The 21,676-nt window shown below is 41.3% G+C and overlaps 1 protein-coding gene across 1 annotated transcript in view; it reads left to right on the top strand.

Moving 5' to 3' along the window:
• Positions 1-21,676, top strand: part of AFG2A (AFG2 AAA ATPase homolog A) — a 190,393-nt gene that overhangs the window by 145,146 nt on the left and 23,571 nt on the right. Inside the window, exon 15 of the mRNA XM_084286096.1 lies at positions 8,742-8,906. Coding sequence (XP_084142222.1) covers positions 8,742-8,906 — 165 coding nt within the window. The remainder of the gene's footprint in view (positions 1-8,741; positions 8,907-21,676) is intronic.

Raw genomic sequence — 21,676 nt, 5'->3', positions numbered from 1 at the left:
AAAAGAGTCTGGTTCCAGGTTCCATTACATGTAATTGTTATCTTTTCTAAAGGGGTTCTTTTATTAAACCCCCACCCCAAAAAAGAGGGAAAAGAAAAAAAAAGAGCTGACATTCCTGAGGTTTTGCACCTCTTAGACGGGAGCATGGAGGACTCCCTTATGTAAACATACACTGAAGAGGGTGTGTTACATTGTTTATTAGCTGATGATAGATTTTTTTTTTTTTTTTCAGTTAACTTTACTAAAAATCATTTTGTTAGAAACCAGGGAGGAAGCGCTGCAGATCATTTAGAGGAGAGGAAGGGGAGCTGTGATTCCTTGTCCGTATCCAAACCTCTCCATGCGACCCAGCAAGTGGCAAAATCCTAGGTCGCTCCTGCTTCTTACCAACATTGTGGGACAGCAGCCAAAACTTGGGACATCCTCTCTCCTCACGCCACTGCTCAGATTTGCCATGGGGCAAGAACAGCTTGTGTCTGAACTTCTCCTTGCAAATGAAGCCAGAGCCTCAGCCCTGAGCTGAGATTCTGCCACCCTGCGCGGGCACAAGGAAGGGACGGGAGCTGCAGCCTAAGCAAGAAGAAGCAGCAAAGCCAAGCACCCTTTTTTGCAAAGAGTTCATGGCTTGAACACTTGTATGAGGGTGTCTTGAAAGTATGGATTGATTGTGGAGAATGTGCTAAATTGCCTCAGTTTTTCTAAGACCGTGTTGACAACATAGAGCAGAGGAGAGCCTGATTCTGCTGTCAGAGCCTGCCATGTCTCTGAATACACTCAAGAAGCTTGATTTTGAGCTGAATTTCTGTTGTGGCGAGCTGGAGTATCTGGAATCATATCAGTAGGGTTGCTTGGATTTGCACTGCTTTTACTGCATTGAAAATGTGGTGTGTTACTGACAGGTTTAGACTTTTATAGATCAAGGCCTGGGCAAAGCTTGGCTCCCAGTGAGCGCTGCAGTAAGTCGTGCCAACTGGCCAATTTAACTGTTTGAAATATCAGGGGAAAAAAGCATGGAGATACTAGTTCTGCAGCTGCAGAGTATCTGCCTGCAGATGTTTCTGCCAAGAGAAGTGATTGAAACGCCGTTTCTTGAGATATTTTAATCCTATCTGAACAAAAACACATAAAAACGTGCTCTGGTATTGTCTGCATAGGCCAAGGAGCACATTGTTCCTTGCAGTTGTGTTTACATGGTCTCATTGCTGCAAGGAAACAAGTCTCCTCAAGCCCTCTTTCTCCGCGATTCCCCTTGAATTAGCTATATTAATCAAACTCTACGGCACGACTGGGATGCACGGCGGTTGGGACGATGTTGTTACTCTGATCAGAAAAGATTGGGATATTTTGGTGCGTCCAACTTTGTGCAGGTGTGGGAATGCAAGGCTGGTGGGTGGTTTTCTTTGCTTGCATTTGCACAGTTTTTCTGCTGTTTTCGTTATCAGCAAGCAGTTTGGCTAGATGGTGAAGAGGCCTTAGTCCTGCCACCCGTCCCCCTTGCACAGGAGGGGCTGTGGGAGATGAGCTCAGGAGGGCACAGGAGCCTCTTCCCCGCGCTGTATAGGCAAGATAAGGCAGCTGAATAATCCCCGGCACTGCACGCCTGGTGCCATATCCCCAAAGGCAGAGGCACAGCTGCTTTCTGCCTGGAGCAGCCCAAAACCCAAGCGTTTGGCAGCCAGGTGAGGGCTGCAGAGCAGACAGCAGGCTCCTGGCGGCATCACTGGGTGCCAGCGCATTTGGCTTAGCTGCCTGGAGGGAGTGTGGCTGCGGTGGTCGGGGACCCAGCCCGCAGTGGGACCTCGTCCGTGCCTGACAGCAGGTGTGGGGGAGAGAAGATAGCTCCAAATCACAAGCAGCTCTGAACGCTTTGGGCACGTGTAGGCTCAGAATGCTTTCACTTTTAGCAATGCCTATTAAAACCTAGTCATTTAAGTAACACTCTTACCTGTTTAAACTCACCACCATTAGTGGGAATGGCTGGTTTGCTGGATAAGTTGCAGAAGCCGGATATGTCATTCAAACAAGGGACACCAGTGGTTTCTGTTGAGTTGCATAAGTTCTTTCACCAAGTTTCGTTTCATAGGAAAAGATGAATTTTTAATTTTTCTTCTTACTAGAACTGTAGGGTAAGCTCAGTTTTGCTGCAATAACTTAAGGGAACAATCTGTAATGACAGCTGAAGGTGTTGTTTCCTGTCGGTAGCTAGCAAAGAGAGCAATCTCAGAGCATGCTGTGAGTTACATGGAGAAGGTTCCCTCTGCTGATGACATGAACTGCAAATGGGTAAAAATCAGTGGTTGAAGTAAAAAGATAAACTACTGGTTTTACACCTGGAGGATAGGAAAAGCAAGTAGATGAATCCTACGCAAGCAGGGGCATTTGCTTAACAGTCAAGGACAGGTTGCATACTTATTTTTCAGATGGTTAACTCCCTGTATCGCTTCATCTGGGTTTTGACTCGGATGATATAAACTGTTTCCCTGTTCAAGTTGTTTTACTATTTGTCGGCATATCAAACCGTATATTTGTTCTCTGCCTTTAATTAGTACTTATGGTTTATGCCTGAGTAAAATGTTCGTGCTGTGCTCACTGCCACTTGATAGTGCGCATTCTTCCTGAACACCTGCTGTCAAACGTATCATGTCTTTTCTTGTCAACTTGCACAATGCTCCAGGTCTTGAGCAAGACTGACATGACAGAAGGGTTGTATAGCCTGATTTTTAGAAATCTATGCAGAAGGTAAAGTCTTTGTATAGGGACTGATAATAGGAAAATGCAGCATTTTCAGGAGTTGGTCTTCAATAATATCCAATAAAAATCTGTTTGCAAATGAAGTTTTTAAAATAGTGGATATACTGTAGGTTAAAGACGCAAACTACTCCACCCCAAGTGCAATTGTAGATGTTGTGTAATGAGAACAGAGAATAATCTGCACAAATCTTGGGAGACGTACAAGGGTGGTGACCAACAAACAAGTCATCAAAGAGGGGAACTGGTTAGAGATGTTGGCATGTGCTGAAGGTGGTGACAGACCTTGGCACAGGAGGAAAGTGGGGAGGAGGAAGAGTGTGGGGAAAGGGGCTCTTGGCAAGAAAAAAGCAGTATCGCTTGACTCAGGAGCCTGTAATGACAAGACTCCATCCTTGTGACACAGCACATAAGTGTGTCACCTGAAACAGAGGAGCTCACGGTTGCCTCCTGAAGAAGCTTGTGCTAGATGGAGAGGGAAGAAAAACCTTGTAGAACAATAACATTTGGCTTTCCAGTAGGCTATAGTTTTTAATAGTGATACTCAAACATTTTCGCTTGCCAGTCTTTTCCCCTCAGCACCTTCTAATGTTGCTTAATTAATCCATAGTTGCAAAGAGAGTCCAGCAGTATGTCTAATGAACAGCATGGATGAGCTTCCCTTACCTGAAACTTTTGAAGATCATGAAGTGCGAAGCACTTCCTGGCTTGTTGCACTGGGATCTTCACCTGGCACAGAATAAGAATGAAAATATTAGGCACGGAGGTGAGCCTTGAAATGGTAGGGGAAACACCATCATGGGAGCTGACTCCAGTCCTGCAAGAGATGAATATGATGGAGCAGGAAGGCCCTTTCATCGTTATTAACAAATTCACTTCCTTAGAGTCTCTCCTGTCCCAATACTTTCCCCACTTGCAATACATCTGTCCGAACATGTGGGCAGGAACACTGAAAGGATCTCACAAACAGTTATGGCTTGTGCAGACTACAGGAACTTACTTCTAAATGCTTTACATATGTTCAAATAGTGTAATGATGAAAGTCAAAAGATTTGCATTACTAAATTAGATTACATGTTATAAAGTACCTCTCATATTCAGGAGTTTGTGTTAAGTAGGGACCACAACCAGGGTTCATAAATAGCAATTGTTAATTCAAGTTGGAAGGGTTTAGTTACAAAGGAAACAGATTGCTCTGTTATTTCCAGTTTTCTCATTTTCATCTGTGGTCTAATCCCAATGGATTATAAGGGCAGGATTAAACTTCTCGTTGCATTTTGTAGGTCCTGTATTAAAAAAAAAAAAAAAAAAAGAGAAAAAAAAAAGAAAAAAAAAGTGTGTACTTGAAAGGAAAAGCCTTAAATTTAATATAAAAATCTGTTCCTACTTGTGGAGATTGATTGCAGCAGAGAACAACACGCGGTAACATTAATTTTCCAGGTGTACTTCCGTTACCTGCTGAACCTACTTGCTCCCTTACACACCTCAGTCTGCAGCTTCCTCTGCAGCATATGCTTTGCTATGCAAGTAAGGTTTTGCTATTGAAAATTGTGTCAGTTTGCTATGTTTTTGTAATTATATTTAATCCATGTAGTTTTCTTATATGATCCAATCAAGAAAATTGTGGTGAGTGTAGATGTGGCTGAAGAAGTTTGTCAGTAGGAAAGCGTTTTTGTCCATCCCAGCCCAAGCTCATCATCTGTGCATGCTTCTGTCAGTGGTACAATTCTGCATTGTTTGACAATGTCATTCTTGAAATGGGTAAGCGTTCTGTGAAAAAACTATGCATGGGAAAAAAAAAAAAAAAAGAGGAAAAGGAAAAGAAAAAGAAAATTAGCAAAGCCCTGAAGTTAATTCTAGTCCATTCTTACCAGGAACCACAAATATTTCCTTGGCTTTACATATTTAAGTTTTCTTTCCTGAAATAATTAACTTCATAATTGCACACAAAATACACATTTTTGAATCAGCTATCTTTTCCAATGCTGTATTTGGAAGTAATGCTCTCTTTTAATTACTAAAGAATTTAATCATTTCTTTTTGAAAGGGCAGTAGTTTCTTCTTAATTAAAGTGTGTTTTTACTATTGATGATACCACGTATTACTTGATGGTTATCTCACTTTCCTGAACCCTGTTGATCCCCTGAAGAATATTGTGTATGTTTACTACTAGTAATCTTTCAATGTGTGGGCACTCAGACCCCTTTCATAACTGTTGTGGTAACAACAAAAAAATTACATAAACTTGCAAAAGAATTGCTTAATGGTATGAAGCGTTCTGGTTTCTACCAAAACCCCAACTACTTAATTTTGTGCCCTTTCCTGGCCTACATAAATTATGCAACCCTCACATCTCAACATCAGTGAATTATGTAGCTCTGCGCACACATCAATTAATTTTGGCCCCATCAACTTCCCACCTTCTGTGTGCTCCTAGCCTCAAATCAGTTTTGCATCTCCCAGCCGCAAGCAGTTAATTTTGTACTCCCAGCAGCTCATATCTGCCCGAACCTGCAGCCCCGCTTCAACTCTTCACCCTCCCCCAGCTGCCTCTCCTCTGCTCTTGCAGAGACAGCCAAGCCTCACTCCTGCTGCTGCTGCTGCCACCTTATCTTGCCAAATTTCTCCTCCTCCGGCTCAGCAATGAAGGTCAATTCCTGTCAGTGGTGGGTCCCCATGCCACCGTGCCTGCTGCGCCCTGAGGGTGGTGGGGTGGTCCTCAGGTGACCTGGGTGTGCTTGTCGCTCCCTGTGCTGTTTCCAATGAGCAAGCTGCAAGATGGAAAGTCTGTCTTCCTGAATGGCCTGTCAGTCATAGCACTGGGAGCAGCCACCTCCAAACACCTCCTTTATTTCTGCAGATAAAGTGGTGCTGAGGAAGAAGGTGCCACCCTCCATAAAGGCCTCAGTGTTAAAGGTACTGTAGATGTTGGCACCAAATGCTACAATAGGCTTCGCTAAGCAACATAGAAGGAGCTCGTTTTCCTCCAAGAGAAGCTTCAACAGAGCGCAAAAACATCAAGAAAGAGATCTTATTCCCCTAGTGCCAACCTCTATGTGCAGCTCAGTTCTGATTTCTGCATTATTTAGAGCAAAAAAGGAAAATGTCAGTAAACAGTGCACAGACACCAAAGGCCTCAACATCTAGCCCAGGAGGATGAGATGATGGCCTGCAAACAAGAACGGCCTTGGTTTGACATTGCTCTGTGTGCTTTCAGACCAGCGGGCAGCACACCAGCTCTGCAGCCCACCCATGGCCTCTCCCTCTGCTCTTAGCTCCTCTGGAGCTTGCCCAAGGGAAAAGCAATGCAACAGTGAAGCGAGGAGCAGTTGGGCAGTGCCCAGGGTCTTCCAGGTTTCCCCATCTGCCTGTCCTGTCATGAGGGCTGGTAGAGACCAGTTCTCGGCAGAATCTGTTTGGAAGTAAGCAGAAATTTGACTCTTCTCTCAAGTCAGGTTACCGAATGTTTTCTCTCCCCTCCTTTTTGTCTATGTCTATTTAAGCAGGAAGTGCTACAGAGGCTGCCTTGTGCTTTTTTTGTAGGGTTCCCAGCACATCTGGCTGTCTTGGATAAGGTCCCTAGGCCTGACTGTAACAAAAAGTAATGATAGCATGTTTTAAACTCGGGCCTCCAACTAAGACCGTATATAGAAAACACAAAGCATTTGGGACAAACTGGAGGAAACCCAATTTAAATAACTGAGGAAAAAAATATATTAATTTTTTGACATCTGCAATTGTGCTTTGTAAGATTGGGTGCTGCATCCTGTTAAGAGCCTGTATCTCAGCAGAAAGCTGCTAGCTCCAGCTCTCGGTCCCAGCTGGTCAGACTTGCTTTCCGTCAAACACTTCTCTGTCCCCCTTGCGCAGCCATGGTCATTCATTAGTGTGAGCTAAGCTGTCTCTAGAAAATGTTCTAATTATCTAGGCTTCCTGATTAAACCTGCTTCGACTTAAAAGAGGTGTACCACTGTATTCTTGTGAGCATTTCATGTTTCTTCTAAATAACAGAATTTGCTATGGGCATTTCCTTAAGAGCACGCAGAATGCAATTGCAGTATAATTCCGCTCCCTCCAAGCCTAGTCTTGAAGCATGTAAATTTCTCTTTCAAGTTTGTTGGCAAAAAATGGCAACATCCCGATAAATGTATGGCTTAGACACCAAATTACACACTGGTTGAGCTACCATTAGTGTGTCAAGTTGCTCAGTGGCTATACCAAGAGTGCCGTGGCAAGCAGCACTGTCTGATAAGGAAATCCGGGTGGCTGGCTGGCTTCTCACTCTTTTTTTGAAGGGATCCAGCATTGGCCATTGCCAGAGATGGGGTACTGGGCTAGATACGGGCCTTTAGGCTTCCCTGTGGAGCCTTGCTCTTTTGCTGTGTAGCTCAATGAAACACTCAGAGCTGTGCACTTTCTGCTGAACGTTTTCACATTCTGTTTTAAAAATAACAAGACATCTCTTAACATTCAGGATACATTTTTCCACTCTGAAGCACCACAACAGTCTTTTTAAAGAAACTCTAGGAAGGGTGTTAACTTGATCAATGCTGTGCAGGAAGGAAAGCTCTTTCCTACTATTTTTTCAGCATGACTTTCACTGACATGATCAGGCTGGGAAAAGACTTATTGGCTGACAGCCCAGGACAGCCATGCAATATCTCTAGTCATCTGGAACTCAAACTACTCTGCCCAAGGGAGAACCATAACATAAAAACAATTTAGGTTACATGCTGAATCTTATAAACATTGTTTAGTTTTTAAAAATACTTTTTAAATACTATTTATGCACATTTGCAATGCACTTTTTTTTGTCAAATGTCAAGTAGGAAAGACTGGGAGGATTTTTATTTTATTTTTTACTGGAGACAGTTTTTAAAAAATCTTGGAGATTTTTAGAAATACAGGGACATGAGCTTCCTCTCATCTCATAAATCTAAGAGCTTGCCTTCTCTTACGTATCAGATATAATTGCTTTATATATAGATAACGTTTACTTTTTGAGCCAGTCCAGAAACCATAGAATCACAGGCAGCTTGGTTGAAGGGGGCTTCCAGAGGCCTTGTAGCCCCCCCACTCACCCAGCAGGGCATCAGTACAGGCCAGGGAGGGCTTGGCTTCATCTAAGCCAAGCCTCCAAAACCTCAAGGACAGAGTTTCTGCAGCCTCCCCAATGACCTGCCACAAGGCCACACTTCTCCCCTAGAGAAGAGAGATTTCCTCCAGACCAGCCTGAACCCTTTAAAGCTGCCCTTTGTGGTCGTCATCCCATATACACATATGAGGCTGTAAAGCTGGGGCCTTACCTTGTAACTATTAATTTCAACTATTGAATTTTCAACTCTTGTGGCACAGAAGGGTTCTTCTGACAGTCCAAACCTGATGCCAAAAGGTGTTAAACTACAATGCTTTTGCATGTCTGTGGTGTTTTGTTTTGTGTTTTTTTCTTTCCCTTTTTGAAATATCTCTGGCCTCTGTTTATCATTACCTTACTGTGTGTGAAAACCTGACAGAGTAATCTGCTCTTCTGTATACAGCACTAATAATGTGGGATAAATCAACATGAATACAGAATGTAAGCTTTACTTCAATTTCTTTTTCCTCTGCTTGTTGTCTTGATTGAAGATCTGAACTTGGGATATGTCCATTGCCACCTGTCCTTTTGCCAAGTCCTAGCATTCCAGCACACCTTGCAACAAGCCTAAAATTATTATTTTAGGAAAATGACTATAGTTCCTTTATGATGCCTTTTTTCCATAAACTGATATTTCACGAGCTGAATAGCATTACTGTCTTTTTAGTGACTGATTCATTTTTGCATAAGAGAACAACCGCTTGTGCACATAAGCTTGATTGTTCTTGTGCAGTTCTTTGCTTCTGCTGAAATTGTTGTGTGTTTTTTTGTTATTGTTTTTAATCAACTTATGTTTTTTTTACTTTATTGATGTGATGTGTCATTTGTTATAACTTTTCCTGTGACATTTTCATTGCAGGCCTTGCTGAGACCAGGAAGAATAGACAGAATTATCTATGTGCCATTGCCAGATGCAGCCACTCGCGAGGAGATCTTCAAACTTAATTTTCGGTCTATGCCAGTCAGTGAGGAAGTCTGCTTGGTGGAGCTCGTTCAGCACACACACAGATATTCAGGAGCAGAGGTAAAGCTTTCTGTATAGTCGTGGCCACAGAGTCAATGCACAAAATGGTGTTTTTAAAACTGCAATAGAGCATCATCCAAGTATCATTCCTTAAGTCTACTCTAAGTGGTGGGGAGAATTATAAGAAAGACTGTTTGACAGAGTACACCATGATTTCTGTGTTTTTGCTCAGAAAACAGAATAAGACCTGTGTTTGTGTTTTTGTTTGTTTGTTTATTTTGTTTTTCTTTCAAGATCTCCATCAGAGTACTGCTGCCAGGGAAAGGGTGAGCCATAGTAAGGTCATGGGTAGCTCTTTTAAGGGTGTGCTGCCAGGATGAGTGCAGGGAGATGGGGGCAAATGTTCCCAGCTGCCCACACAGTTCAGCTGGGCCTCCCTACATCCCTATTGAGGGACCCTTTTGCATTCTATGATTTAGGATTGTGGCAAACAGACTCAGATTGAGGTAGAAGAGATGATTCTCAGACAGCATAAGGGAATTGTAAAGGAGTCACAGGTCACTTTTAGGCTCGTATTTTCCTGTTCCATATAATCAAGAGCTCACAGCAGCACTTAGTGTTATAGCTCATTGTTGTCAGTTAGTCAGCTTCTGACAAAGGATGTCAGGCTATTACGTCCTGTCCTGGGTAGGGGGAGAAACTTCTTCAGATGCTGCTGCCTGGTAATTACAGTTAGTGGTCAGCATAGTGGTCCCTGAATATTATTCATGGCAGTGCCTCATGAAAGAATATTTCATGTTTTCTTCATTTTGATTAATTGAAAGTAATTGTTTTACTTCAAAAATTCAGAGAATGTCATTAAGGTTGCCAACTCGACCTCTTAAAAGGTATGAAATACTGGAGTTAAAGTTTCCACCTTACTGTAGCCAGTCCTAGTGAGTGCATTATCGTACCATCTCTAATTACATAGTCACCTTTTACTTTTTCCATAGCAGAGTGGAAAATGTGATTTGCTTTCCTTAGCTTCCTCCATCTTTCTGTGTGCTGTTTACAAGCACAAAGCTAAACCTTTGGCTTGGTTCAAAAGAGGGGGTGACTCAAGCGTTTGCATGACTCCTGTGGTATTGATGGCCCTTCTCAACTGACTGGCCATTGGCTATGCTGTATGTCTTCCAGGGAAGACATTTAGCTACCACGTAAATGGTGGTATGTTTTACAATGCTGCACTGCCCACAAGTAACCTCTGGCTGGTGAGGACACTGCTATGAGTGCTTCTCCAAGTCAAAGGAATGGGGTCAGACCTTGCCATGTGCAGCTGTGGTGTCCAGACAAGCCTCCAGGCTTGTTCCAGGAAGCTGTGTAAAGGCAGGGACCAAAGTCAAATCCACTACAGCCTTCCTCCTCCGCAGCACAGGACAAACTGTGCTCTGGGGACAAATGAATGGGGGCAACGCAGTGAGCAAAGCTGTTTTGTGTAGGACTTCAAAGGCAAAGCAGCGAGCAAAACTTTTTTTGTGTAGGACTTCTATTTGCAACAGAATGTGGGATCTTAAAATGAGAAAGAAAAAAAAAAAAGAAAAAAATAAGGCAGTAATCAACTTCTTATTGTAGGCTTAAATGTTGGTCTAGGGAACTGTTGCAGCTATACTGCCTCTGTGCTGAAGAGTAGTGACTTGAAACATTACTAGGTTTTTATCCCGATGTCAGTGATAAGAGTTTTGCTGCCCTGGGAAAATTTGCCTGCTTCTGGCCAAGTTATAAGCCTCCAAAAACATAAATGTAAACATATCCTCTGTTGTGTATGGAAACTGTTTTCTTACCAGGCAACAACTGTAATGCTTGTATTTCAGAAATTCCAAGCATATGGGGATTTCCTTTGGATCTGGGTCAGCCGAGGCTCTAGTGGTGAATTCCTGTGCTTAGCTTAGATAATGAGTCGCAAATGTCTTGGTGCTGGCTTTCTACCGAACCAAAAATAAGTTAATGGGTCATTGAGTACAAGTACAGACTAGTTGCAGGGGAAAAAGCCTGCCTGTTTCTAATATGGCATTTCTCATGAATTTTGTACTTTGGCATCATTCAAAGAGTTATAATAATTGGGATGTAAAGAGTAAACACAGAAAAAGCCTCAGTCAGTGTTCCTTGGAAGAATATATAAAAAGTCTTGACAGTTGGCACGCACAGTGGCCAGTTTCATTAAAGCCTTTTCTTCCTAGTGTCTCCAGCTTCCCAGCTTTAGAAATAGTTTCCGCTGTTGAATGGCAAGTTCCCATTCCACTGTTATACCCTTTGTTTTCAAAAGGAATGGAAAATGCTTAGTTTTGTGACTAGAAGATGCTGTATAAATAGGGAGTTTCACGTAAAGATATGTTGAATCCTCCTACCACGAGCTGAATAAACAGCAAGTAAAGTGGATAGTTTAGTATGCATTTGGCTTCCAACTTGGCAATTTTTCAGATCAGATACGTGTATATTTTTGCCTGTCATCACTTATGACCAGTTATCTCTATTCACCTGCTGGATGTATGTTTATCTTAATGAGTACGTTAAAGATATATCGAGATAGCAAAATAGGGTGTTTACTTCCCACTGTTTCATTTGAGAGAAGATGGAACATAATTTATGAGGGTGAATTAGAATTCCCTTCTCTCAAGTGCAGGTGAAGTCTAATGTTTAAAAAAAAGTGTATCGGTGGACCAATGTCTGTACAGTTAGCTTTTATTATACAAATCGGATAGGTCAAACGAAGCTTCAGCTTTCTAGAAATATTTGGATTTGCACTTGATCTTTTTTTCCAGGCCCTTCTGAAATGCATGCTGGCATCTCGATAGCTCTGCTTTGCAGTGATGCTTGAGGCTCACCTTCATGGATACCTGAAATCTGTAAATCAGGACAGTGAGAAATAGCTTTTAGAAGTTTCTAAATAGTAAGGTTTGGCCTCGGAGCCAATATTGACACCAAGGAGCATGCCATTCACCCACTCTGGCAACTTCTTTGGCTGCCCTGAAGGCATCTGCCTTTTCCCAGGACTGCCTCAACCTCTTGTTAGCACAACCGGAGCATTGCACAGGGTAGGTCTGTTTGCTGTGCGGACGGGTCTACAGTAACTGTACAGCCTGTTGGCTCTTACATGCTGGCCAGGGGGTTTCTCCTGTGTAGTGGTGGAAGATTCACAGCTGGTCTTGCCCCTGTTTTTTTTTTTTTTCTAGGATATTTCCACTGAAGGCCATGCCCAGGCAGCTGCCACTGGGCACAGTTCAGCTAGAGGCTGTGCTGTGCTGTGCTATTGGCCTCATTCTCCTCTGCTGATGCAGTAGCATTAGCAAGGAGCTCTGGTAGGCGTGGAGGAGAAATCTCTCGTCCTTGAGAATAATGAAAATGGTTAAAGCAGCAAATATCTTGCTGCTTCAAAACTTTTATAAGATTAATTCTAGTGTTTCTGCATTTTTTTAGAGCAAAATTGTACCTTTATATAACTGAAGATTATTTTTAATAGTTTTGAGATGTCTTCATCCAGAGATTGTTCAGTCAGATCATAGCTGAATGATCTAGAGCATTTTCACTCCTATAATTCACGTTGAGGAGTTTTATCTGGCTCATTTCTTATCATGTTTCTGTAAAGTATGATTAAAGATACAAGCACAGGAGCATTTAGAAACGAAGTGCAAGTAAAGTGAGTTCTTTGGGTCTCATTAGTTTCCTGTCATGATGTCACTCCAGCTAGCTTGCATTACAGAAGATGGGTCTTCCAAAAAACTCAGGGGCACTACCTTTTTCACTTGGGGATCAGTTTAGATTTTTCATGCTTATTTGCTGTTCTCTGTTACAGTAGAAAATGCCAATAGTCTCAGTATGCCTCAGAGGCATATGAGGAGTGTCTGAGGGAACTGGGGGTGTTAGTCTGGAGAACAGGAGGCTGAGGGGAGCCTCATCGCTCTCTAGGACTACATAAAGGGAGGTTGCTGTGAGGTATGTGTCACTCTCTTTTCTCAGGTGGCGAGTGATAAGATGTGAGGCAACAGCCTCATGTTGCACCAGGGGAGGTTTAGATTGGATAGCAGGAAGAATTTCTTCACAGAGAGGGTGGTCAGGCACTGGAACAAGCAGCCCAGAGGTGGTGAAGTCCCCATTCCTGGAGGTATTTAAGAGCTGTGTGAACATGATGCTTAGGGATGTGGTTTACTGGTGGACTTGGTAGTGTCAGGTGGTGGCTGGACTTGATCTCAAGGGTCTTTTCCAACATAAATGATTCTGTGATTCTAAAGCACTTCTTGTGTAAAAATGAACACAATCACATGGACAGAATCTGGTAGGAAATTGCTTGTCATGTGATTTTTAAATTATACATTATCTCAATTTTTTTTTAAAGGTTAGAAAAAAGGTTAAAGTTGGAACATGGTTTGGCCAAGAGGAAGGACACCAACCTTTATATATACAAAGACTAATGTCTTTATTAGATTTGTGTTGTGAAGAAAAAAAATAAATAAAATAATTTACAAATGAAATGGAAGGAGCATTCCTTACCTCAAATCCTTAGCGTTTACTTTGTGAAAAGGCATGAGCAAGGGAGTAAGACTCTGTTTCACCACTCTAGAAATATTTTATTCTAGTAAGTAGATGGTAAATAAAAAGGAAAATAAACCCAGTAGAGTGAGGGACTTTCTTTTATTATGTCAGCCCCTGTCAGATTATGTTTTTGTTACAGTAGTGAAAGCAGTACAGAGAGGGAGGTTTTAGGTAGAAACTGAAACCAAGTGCTGAGTTGAGTTTAAAGATGGTTAGAAATAATAAAATTTAAATATTCTGGATATCATTGTAATATTCTTAAGACAAGTGTGGTTGTAAAAATAAGCTAATGGGACCGACGGGTTTTAAATTGGTGGAAAGCAGGTCATGGTGAAAGCAGAGGCTGACATTGTTTCTATAGTATTATCAGTTTCCATGCTTACAGGAAACAATAGTAAAGCGGGAACCTGGGAACCTGTAAATCTTTCACTGGTTCTTAGTCGAAGTAGAATAGTTAATGTAAAAAATATCTTTCTCACTTTGCAATAACTCTCAATGGGAACACAGAGGAAAAAAAAAAAAGCTAATGAACGTTTGCTCTGGCTCAAATGAGTGCACGTTTGATGCCAAAAAAGTATCTTTGCAGCAGCACACTAGCTCTAATCAACTGAAGCCTTTGACTATTAAAATATTTATTTCAAAACATACATGTACTTGTTTATCAAATACTGACATATTTAAACTACAAATTTAAAAGAAACCAAACACCCAAACCAACCAAAACCTTCCAAAGCTCCTCTCTTTCTCACACAGGAAGCCACCAACTACAAAAGAAGTGAGGATGTATTCCTTTATAGGTGTGTGGGATGGTAAACAAGGCTTTAAGAGATTGGGAAGAAAACAGTCTCTCTTTCCTAAAGTGCATCTTAAATAGAGGTGAGGGAGGGCTTAGATATAGGAAAAGCAAGACAGCTGGCAAATTACGATGTGTTATCTTCTTTATATCTAGCTTGCCATGAAGGAAAAGATCTTCCAAACTTAAGGGAAAAGCTTTCTAGTTAACATTTTTTAAGGGCAATGGATCTAGTCCTATATACATGTAGCAGCCTACAAAGACAGACTTCAGGGGAAAAAAAAGGCAAGAGTAAAGGTTCTGTGACTCTGGAAATCATATCTTAGCTAAAGCTCGTGGTTTTTGTTTTTAAGCATGAGGATGTTTGTTCCTTTTGTGCTTAATTATGCTAGATGCAGAGCATGTTCAATTCCCATTGACTTCAACAGGTGTTGAAAGTGTTTAACATATCAAGCTTGGGACTGGACCCTCAAATTTTTAGCTTCTAAGATACATATATACATACACACACACACACACACAAAAAAAAAAAAAAAAAAAAAAAGAAAGAAAAACCTTGTGTCTTATCAGAAACGTATGATTTTAAAATATGCTTTGGTAGTTAAAGCATCTGTGGCTCAAGTGACTCTTGCTGGACACTTCTGGATGGCCTTGCCATCTGAAGGAGTCCTGCTTATCCTCATGTCAGGGCACAGTATTATCCTGAATTGCAACTTTCAAAATGAAGGACACCATCAAATTGAAACGCAGCAAGCTTAAGGCCTCAGATGAACCTCCAAAGCTTCTCTTGGATTGATGCATAGGATCTATTAATTTATATCACTCATTGAAAAGTGAACATTTTTGTGTGGGTGGGTGTGGAAAAGAGACTCAGCCTTCATCCAGTGTGGGTAATAAGGGATCACCACCTTCCTACACACGTTTATCAGCACCAAGGATGTGTTTGGCACAGGTGGCTGGAAGGTGAGGAAATACCTGGCATTCAAAGTGTTTTCCGAGTGTCAGTGTTTGGTATAAACGAGATGAATCACTTGAAAGGAAATAACTAACTACACAGGACTTCCCATGGGATTTTGCTTACTGCCGGTCTCGCAAGAACCTTGTACGTGCAGAATGTGCTTGGACAGACTGGGAACGAGGGCAGTGTGAGTGCCTGGGTAATCACTCATCGGCACAAGGGTGTCGTGGCATTGCGCCGCATCTCCCCGTTCTCCTCAGTAGCCGCTGCAGAAAGATCTGGTTCCGTTCCCGTGTTTTGTAGAGATGGGGCTGGGAATTGTTCACCCTAAGCGGGCTGATTTTCATCATGTCTTGTCTCAGCCGAGACCCAAAAAAGATCTGTGTTCCTCCTGTATGCTTTCATGCCATGGATATATAAAATGGGGTCGCAAATTGGCATGTTTATGCAAAATGTAGGGCTTGGTATACAGAAGAGTGTTTGCACTAAAATTTATGCATGGCTTGCTCATCTGGGAAAGAACATTTTATCCTTCAGTGAGATAATGATTTGCTAATAGTTTAATCAAGCAGAGGAGATTTAATGCATCTGGCTGAAGGGACATTAGCGTTTCTGAAAAGGTCAGACCCATTAACAGCTCAGGAGGATACCGTAGACACTGCTTCCTAAACAGCTCAAAGAACAGCCATCCTTAGAGGAACTTGGGGAAAATGCCAGAGGGAATTTGAATGAGCCCCTGAGTGTGCACTGAGCAACATTTAGGTATAAAACTTAGCCTGCTTCTCAGACCTGGGATTTGAGTCCAAAGAGCTGAACGTTTGGATTCTGTAATTGCCGAACCCCTTGTGGTGCAGGGACCTCTAGAGCTAATTTCAGTCTTAGTTAACTGTTTTAATGGTGTTGTCTGCCCAGATTCTGTACAGGGGTACTTGGATTTGCATTTATGCTCGCCGTGCCTTTGCAGGGTTGATTTGTGTTGCACGCCCGTCTGGATGGAGAGCCTGCAACACGAGCACCTGTGGTGCATGGGGTAAGCAGTCCTCAGTTGGTGGAGCTGCTCCCTTGTGATGAGTGTTTAGGGAGCTACTGCTAAATGTGGTAATTTCACCAAAAAAGCTGAGGCTGCAGGGGACAGCCGCTGCTGAACATGGCCTGCTGGCTATACCACTTGCCTCCTCCTCCTCTTTCCTTTCCCCTCACTTTTCCAGGGCACCTTTTATGCAGCAGAGTTACCAGGAGCTCCTCTTCACTGCGGATAGCGAGGGAAGTGTGTTGCCAGCACAGCGGGGGGCTGCTCAGCTGTCACTACAGCAGAGGCGTATAAAAGAGGGACCTTGACTGATACTCTGTCAGCCAGCTTCACTTGCCCTCTAATCTTGCCTGTGGCTTTGCTGCTTTATTGTCCTGTTTTTGGCTGTGACTCCAGTAATGGAAAAACATGTTGCTCTTTAAAAGCAGATGGGAATTCATTCCTGAAGGAAAAAATGTCTCTTTAGGCTACTGCTATTGTTTTCTTTTAGTTTTATTTTTTGCCTGTGAGTTATTTCTAGCAACTTCTAATTTAATTCATTTTTCTTCTTCTTCTTTTTCTTTTCTTTTTTTTTTTTTTTTCAATCTGACAGCAGGGATTATTCTTCAGTGGCTTATATCACACACTTTCCATACACCAATAATCATAAATGTGGGTATGTAACGTTCAGAGTCAAAACAGCATGTACAGTCATCAGGAAGGAATTGAAAACATTGATTTATTTATATCTTTTGAAGTATTTTCATTTACATAATATAAAGGCTCATATCAGTGCAGAGTGCTAGAATTTGCCTTTATGTTTAAAAATAAAAAAGGAAGAAAAATAAATCCAACACATTTTCTCCCAGTGATCTGTCTTTCTGATTTAAGCCTGTAGTGCTGACACTTGATCTTGTAAGTTATGATGTGTAGTTGAGTATGGAGCTAGAAAGGAGCTTGCTGCTTTGAGTTTGACTCAACTCAAATCCTAAAGTATAAGACAAGGCGTACAAATTAGAGAAAGTGAGCAAAAAGTCATTGCCATTGCATTTGTTAGACAGTGAAATCTTGACCCTTGACTCTTATGCCCCAACTTCAGAGCCAGAATCTTAATGTATACAAGTTGTTGTAAATACTGAATATGTCTTAGTACATTAGCAAAAGATCTGCCCAAAGGTTTTAGTATCATTTTCTGTGAAACCACTGTTTTGTATTCATCTTTTTCATAAACAGGAGGGAAAAAAGTAAATATTCTTACATCTCTATTGTTGTTTCCCATATCCTGAGATTAAAGCATGCCTGGCTGGCTGAAATCTCTGTTATGATTACTTTTAATAGTATGCAATGTCTGACTGTCATCATTCAGTCTAGCTTTTTCTACATGTATGTATGTTTTCCTCGTTGGATATGCTGAGGATTGCAAGGGGCTTTCCCACAGAGACAGCACCAAGGCATCAGCTCAGGCATCAGCTCGGCCAGGAGAGCTGCAGAGGGCTCCCTGCTTCTCTGGTAAAACTGCCTTGTCAGTCTTAACAGAATCCGTCCTCTGTAAACAAGGGTAGTTCTTGGACAATAATATCCAGGAGAGTTCTCATTATTATTTTAGTTGGCACTAGGAATATTTAAATGCACTACCTGAAGGCTAACACAGGTAGGATGTTTATAACCTGTGAAACTATGCAGAGGAACACCTTGTGCTGACCTACTTGTGTTGCTGGTGCTGTGCCAGCTAAATTGCCGTCAAGGTGGAAGAAATGTTAATGAATGGCAGAGGAATAATAGAGCCCAGGAATAAAAGCTTATTAATCTAGCTGGGTATTGTTCCTGTGAATGAAGAACCTGTGTTTTAATAACAACGCTAACTGTTTACACTTCACTGAACTGCAAAGATTGGAGAGGTGTGTGTGTGTGAACTGAAATATTTGAATATATAGTGGTATCTTTGTGTAAACATAAAATTAGATGTTGGCCTTTTGCAGTCATCAGTGAAGTAGTTGTTTCGTCTGAAAATTTGGAGCCTTATAATAAACAAGTAATAGAAAAATAATTAAATCAGTAAGTCTGCCTAAATTAGACTGTGAATATCTTGAACATTAGATATACTGAATTTCAGACTTAAAACCTGTCATTATTAAAGTTACACTTGTACAGAACATGCACCAACTATTCTGCTTCCCTTGCTTTCTCATATAATAGAAACAAAATTTCACTGCAATAAAGTAAGTGTTGAGTTTATTTTGGGAGAGATGATCAGTAACACTACAGTGACTGGAAAGCTTGTTTGTTTGTTTTTAACATTTTAATTGTGATATTTTTTAATCATTACCATCCAAATAAATGGGTATCATCAACCGCAAGCTTGCAAACTTGCTGTCATCCCATTTCTTTCAGAGGGGTTTTGATTAGGCATGATTTTTTTTTTTTTCTTGGGGGTAGGAATATTTGAAATATCAGGCTTTGTTCTGCTTTTCCTTTTTTATCCACAAACTTTAGCAATATCACTGTTGGAATTTCAGGTTCCTTGGTGAGATTAAGCTGTTCAGCGGTAATTCTGAAACGGTTTGAGAAGTTGTTAGGATTAAGGTAGTCATGGATGCAGAATGCAGGAAGAGGGAAGCAGCCTTCAAGTATTATCAGCCACACCTACATGTCAAACAGGAAAATTTTCCGTTTTGTCATGTAACTTCTGTTTTGACAGTGTGCCTGAACCTTGGGTTTTCTTGAGAATGAGAAAATTGGGTTTTCATGAGTTGCAGTCCTGTTGAGGAAGGCACTTTAAGGGGAATTATCTGTAGCTGGCTTTGTGTTTTGTACTTGGATCCTAACAAGGATTTTGCATTTGCACAAAACTTTGGTCTTAGCATTCAAGCCATTGCCTGGAGTAGAAGCTGTCAAGTAGTTTCTTAGCACTGATGAAATGCTGATGGCTGTATGTGCTACTCTAGCTCAAATTTTTGTCTATCAAAAACTGTAAATTGTTGTTTCCAATTTATCTTTTATGGCTTTCCTAAAATACATATGGAAATACATAAAAGTTTGATTGCCTTTGGCAGAAGGATTAAATGGTTATTGGCAGATGGAAACAGCACAATAATAGCTCTGCAGCAAATTATTAGCCATGGTAGATGCAGACCTGTGGACCATTTTGCTTTTTAATTAAACTGGTTCAAACTATTACCTAGTTCTCAGTCTAAGCTTTCGTCTCCCTGCTTTGAGTAATGAAAACATCAAGGATACTCAGGTAGAAAACAACTCCGAGGTCGTAGTCGTCTTTGTTTATGACACCGTGTGTAGAGAAATGAGCCATGGGAGCTGGGTTGACCACTTGCAATGGAAGAAAACAGAGCAAAACCCCAGACGACTGCAGTAGTTAATTGGTCTTGACATCCCCATTGTCGGGGAGGAGAACTAAGAGCATTTTGCTCAGTTTAAAAAGGCTGCTCTGGATTTTGTTTGATGGGTTTTTCTTGGTGGTGGGTTGTTGGTTTTTCATTTTTTAGGGAAGGGGGTTAGTTATGATTTACAGAGGTTGGCTTCATACTTCATTTCCTAGCGAACAAAATTAATTTGTCATAAAAGTAGGCTATAACTATTTTACTTACATTGCACAGCGAAGCATAGCATTGGAGGGAAAGGGGTGGGGGAGCAGCAATCTGTCTTCTGTTTTGTCTTGTACGTTTTTGTCTTTCTTTGTGTTTTACTGGGATAAACCAGCTTTGTCTTTTTCCGGAACTGTTCCCAGTGAGCTCCCGTTTGATGAAAAACTGATGAAGGAGGGGGGGAAATAATGTAGCCAGCTCCTAGGCTAGATTCTGGGTATGTGCACTGCATGTTTCCAAGTGTTTGTGAGTCTGTGTCAGGAAAATTTGATCTCTCTCCAGCAGCCACTGTCACTTGCCAGGACTGGTTTTCTTCGCTCAGCTGAGATGGAAGGAAGGACCAAACAGAAGAAGCCAGGAGTCAGGTTATTGGGGATTTTTTCTCAGTACAGGTGCAAAGCATTTTCCCTTGCAGAGCTGCAGTGGCAGGTTCTGCTTTCGAAAACAAAAGTCACACACCTAATGGGGGTGCCCAGAGCACGTGGGAGTGAGCCTCGCCCATGAGGGCTTGGGGCTCACGTTGTGCACTGCACAGCTCTCTTTTGCTGAGAGGAAGCAAAAGAAAAAAAACCAAAAAAAAAAAAAAAAAAACAAAAAAAACACAAACAAACAAAAAACAAAAAACAAAAAACAAAAAAAAAAAAAAAAAAAAAAAAAAAAAAAAAAACAAAGCAAAAAAAAAAAAAAAAAGACCCAAACCATATAGTGCTTACATTCTTGGTTAGCGCAGTGGTTGCAGTCGCAGCTGTTTACATGAAGAGAGGTGTCTGGGGGAGTTTCCTTGTCGGGGGGCGTACAGCATGTCTGTGAGGATGCAGGCATGCTGCAGACTCGTGCGAGCAGACGTGTTATCACTCTATGGGATCTTGCCATTTCTGTGGTCATTTTTGCTTATTTACATGATATGTGATCTGGAGGGCAGAAACAAACCGCACTGCTTTATTAGCGAAACAGAATTTGCAGGCAAAAAAAAGCGTTCAGTAATTTGGTATAAACAAGAGTGAACAAAACCTTTCCTGATTATGACTTCTCTAGTCTGAGGCCTGAGGACTTCCAAAGAAGAATGGGCAGTCTTGTTTTAATATTCATACAGTAAGCACTCGTCGTAATAAAAAGTCAGCTCTCTTCAGAAGAAAGTGTTACAGTGGTTATGATCCAAAATGGAATATAATCAAAATGTTCAAAACTGAAAACTTACTCTTGATTGCTGACATTCAGTGTTACTAAATTTGCAAAAGTATTTGTGAATCCAGTGAAGTAAACTCAAGGAAGAAAAACTGAGACTTTTTTGGATCAGTCAGCTTTTAAAGTCATCTTTTATTTTTTCTTTTCTTCTTTTCTACATACTGTTTTTGTATTCTTGTGAGCTAAAAAAAAAAATCATCTTTTGAAACTTATTGGTTTCTTTATATTGAAAAAAAAATCTGTATTTTGCATTAATTGACAACTGTTTATTAACAACAGTATTTATGTAAGACCAGGTGGAGAAAAAAAAAAGCATGAAATCAATTTATCATCTGTCAATGCTTGGAAGTTGGAGAAAGAAAGTGAACTTGCAAATTCAGACACTATCTTACCCTAGGCTAATTGTTTATCATTACAAAGAGAGCTTGCATGCAGGAGGGAGTGTTATGTTTTGGACTTACTTCCTTGTAACTCATAAATCTTGGCTGTGTAAATGTTCAGTCATTAATTAAGGGTTTCAAATTAATCTGCTTCCTGACTGGACTTGGCTGTTTTTGCATAGAGCAATGCTCTTGCCCAACTTGACAGTTTAGGAACACTTTCAGATGTGTGATATGGAAGTACGGTGTTTATTGCAGAGAGTTAATGAACAGTGTGCATGGCGGTGGGAGAGGCGTTTTGTTACTGACACGGACAGGAAATAGCATGGTGGTATCAGAA

Source organism: Netta rufina (assembly GCF_964035555.1).
Source record: "Netta rufina genome assembly, chromosome: 4".
Taxonomy (NCBI): Eukaryota; Metazoa; Chordata; class Aves; order Anseriformes; family Anatidae; genus Netta; species Netta rufina.
This window is presented reverse-complemented; position numbering and strand designations above follow the sequence as displayed.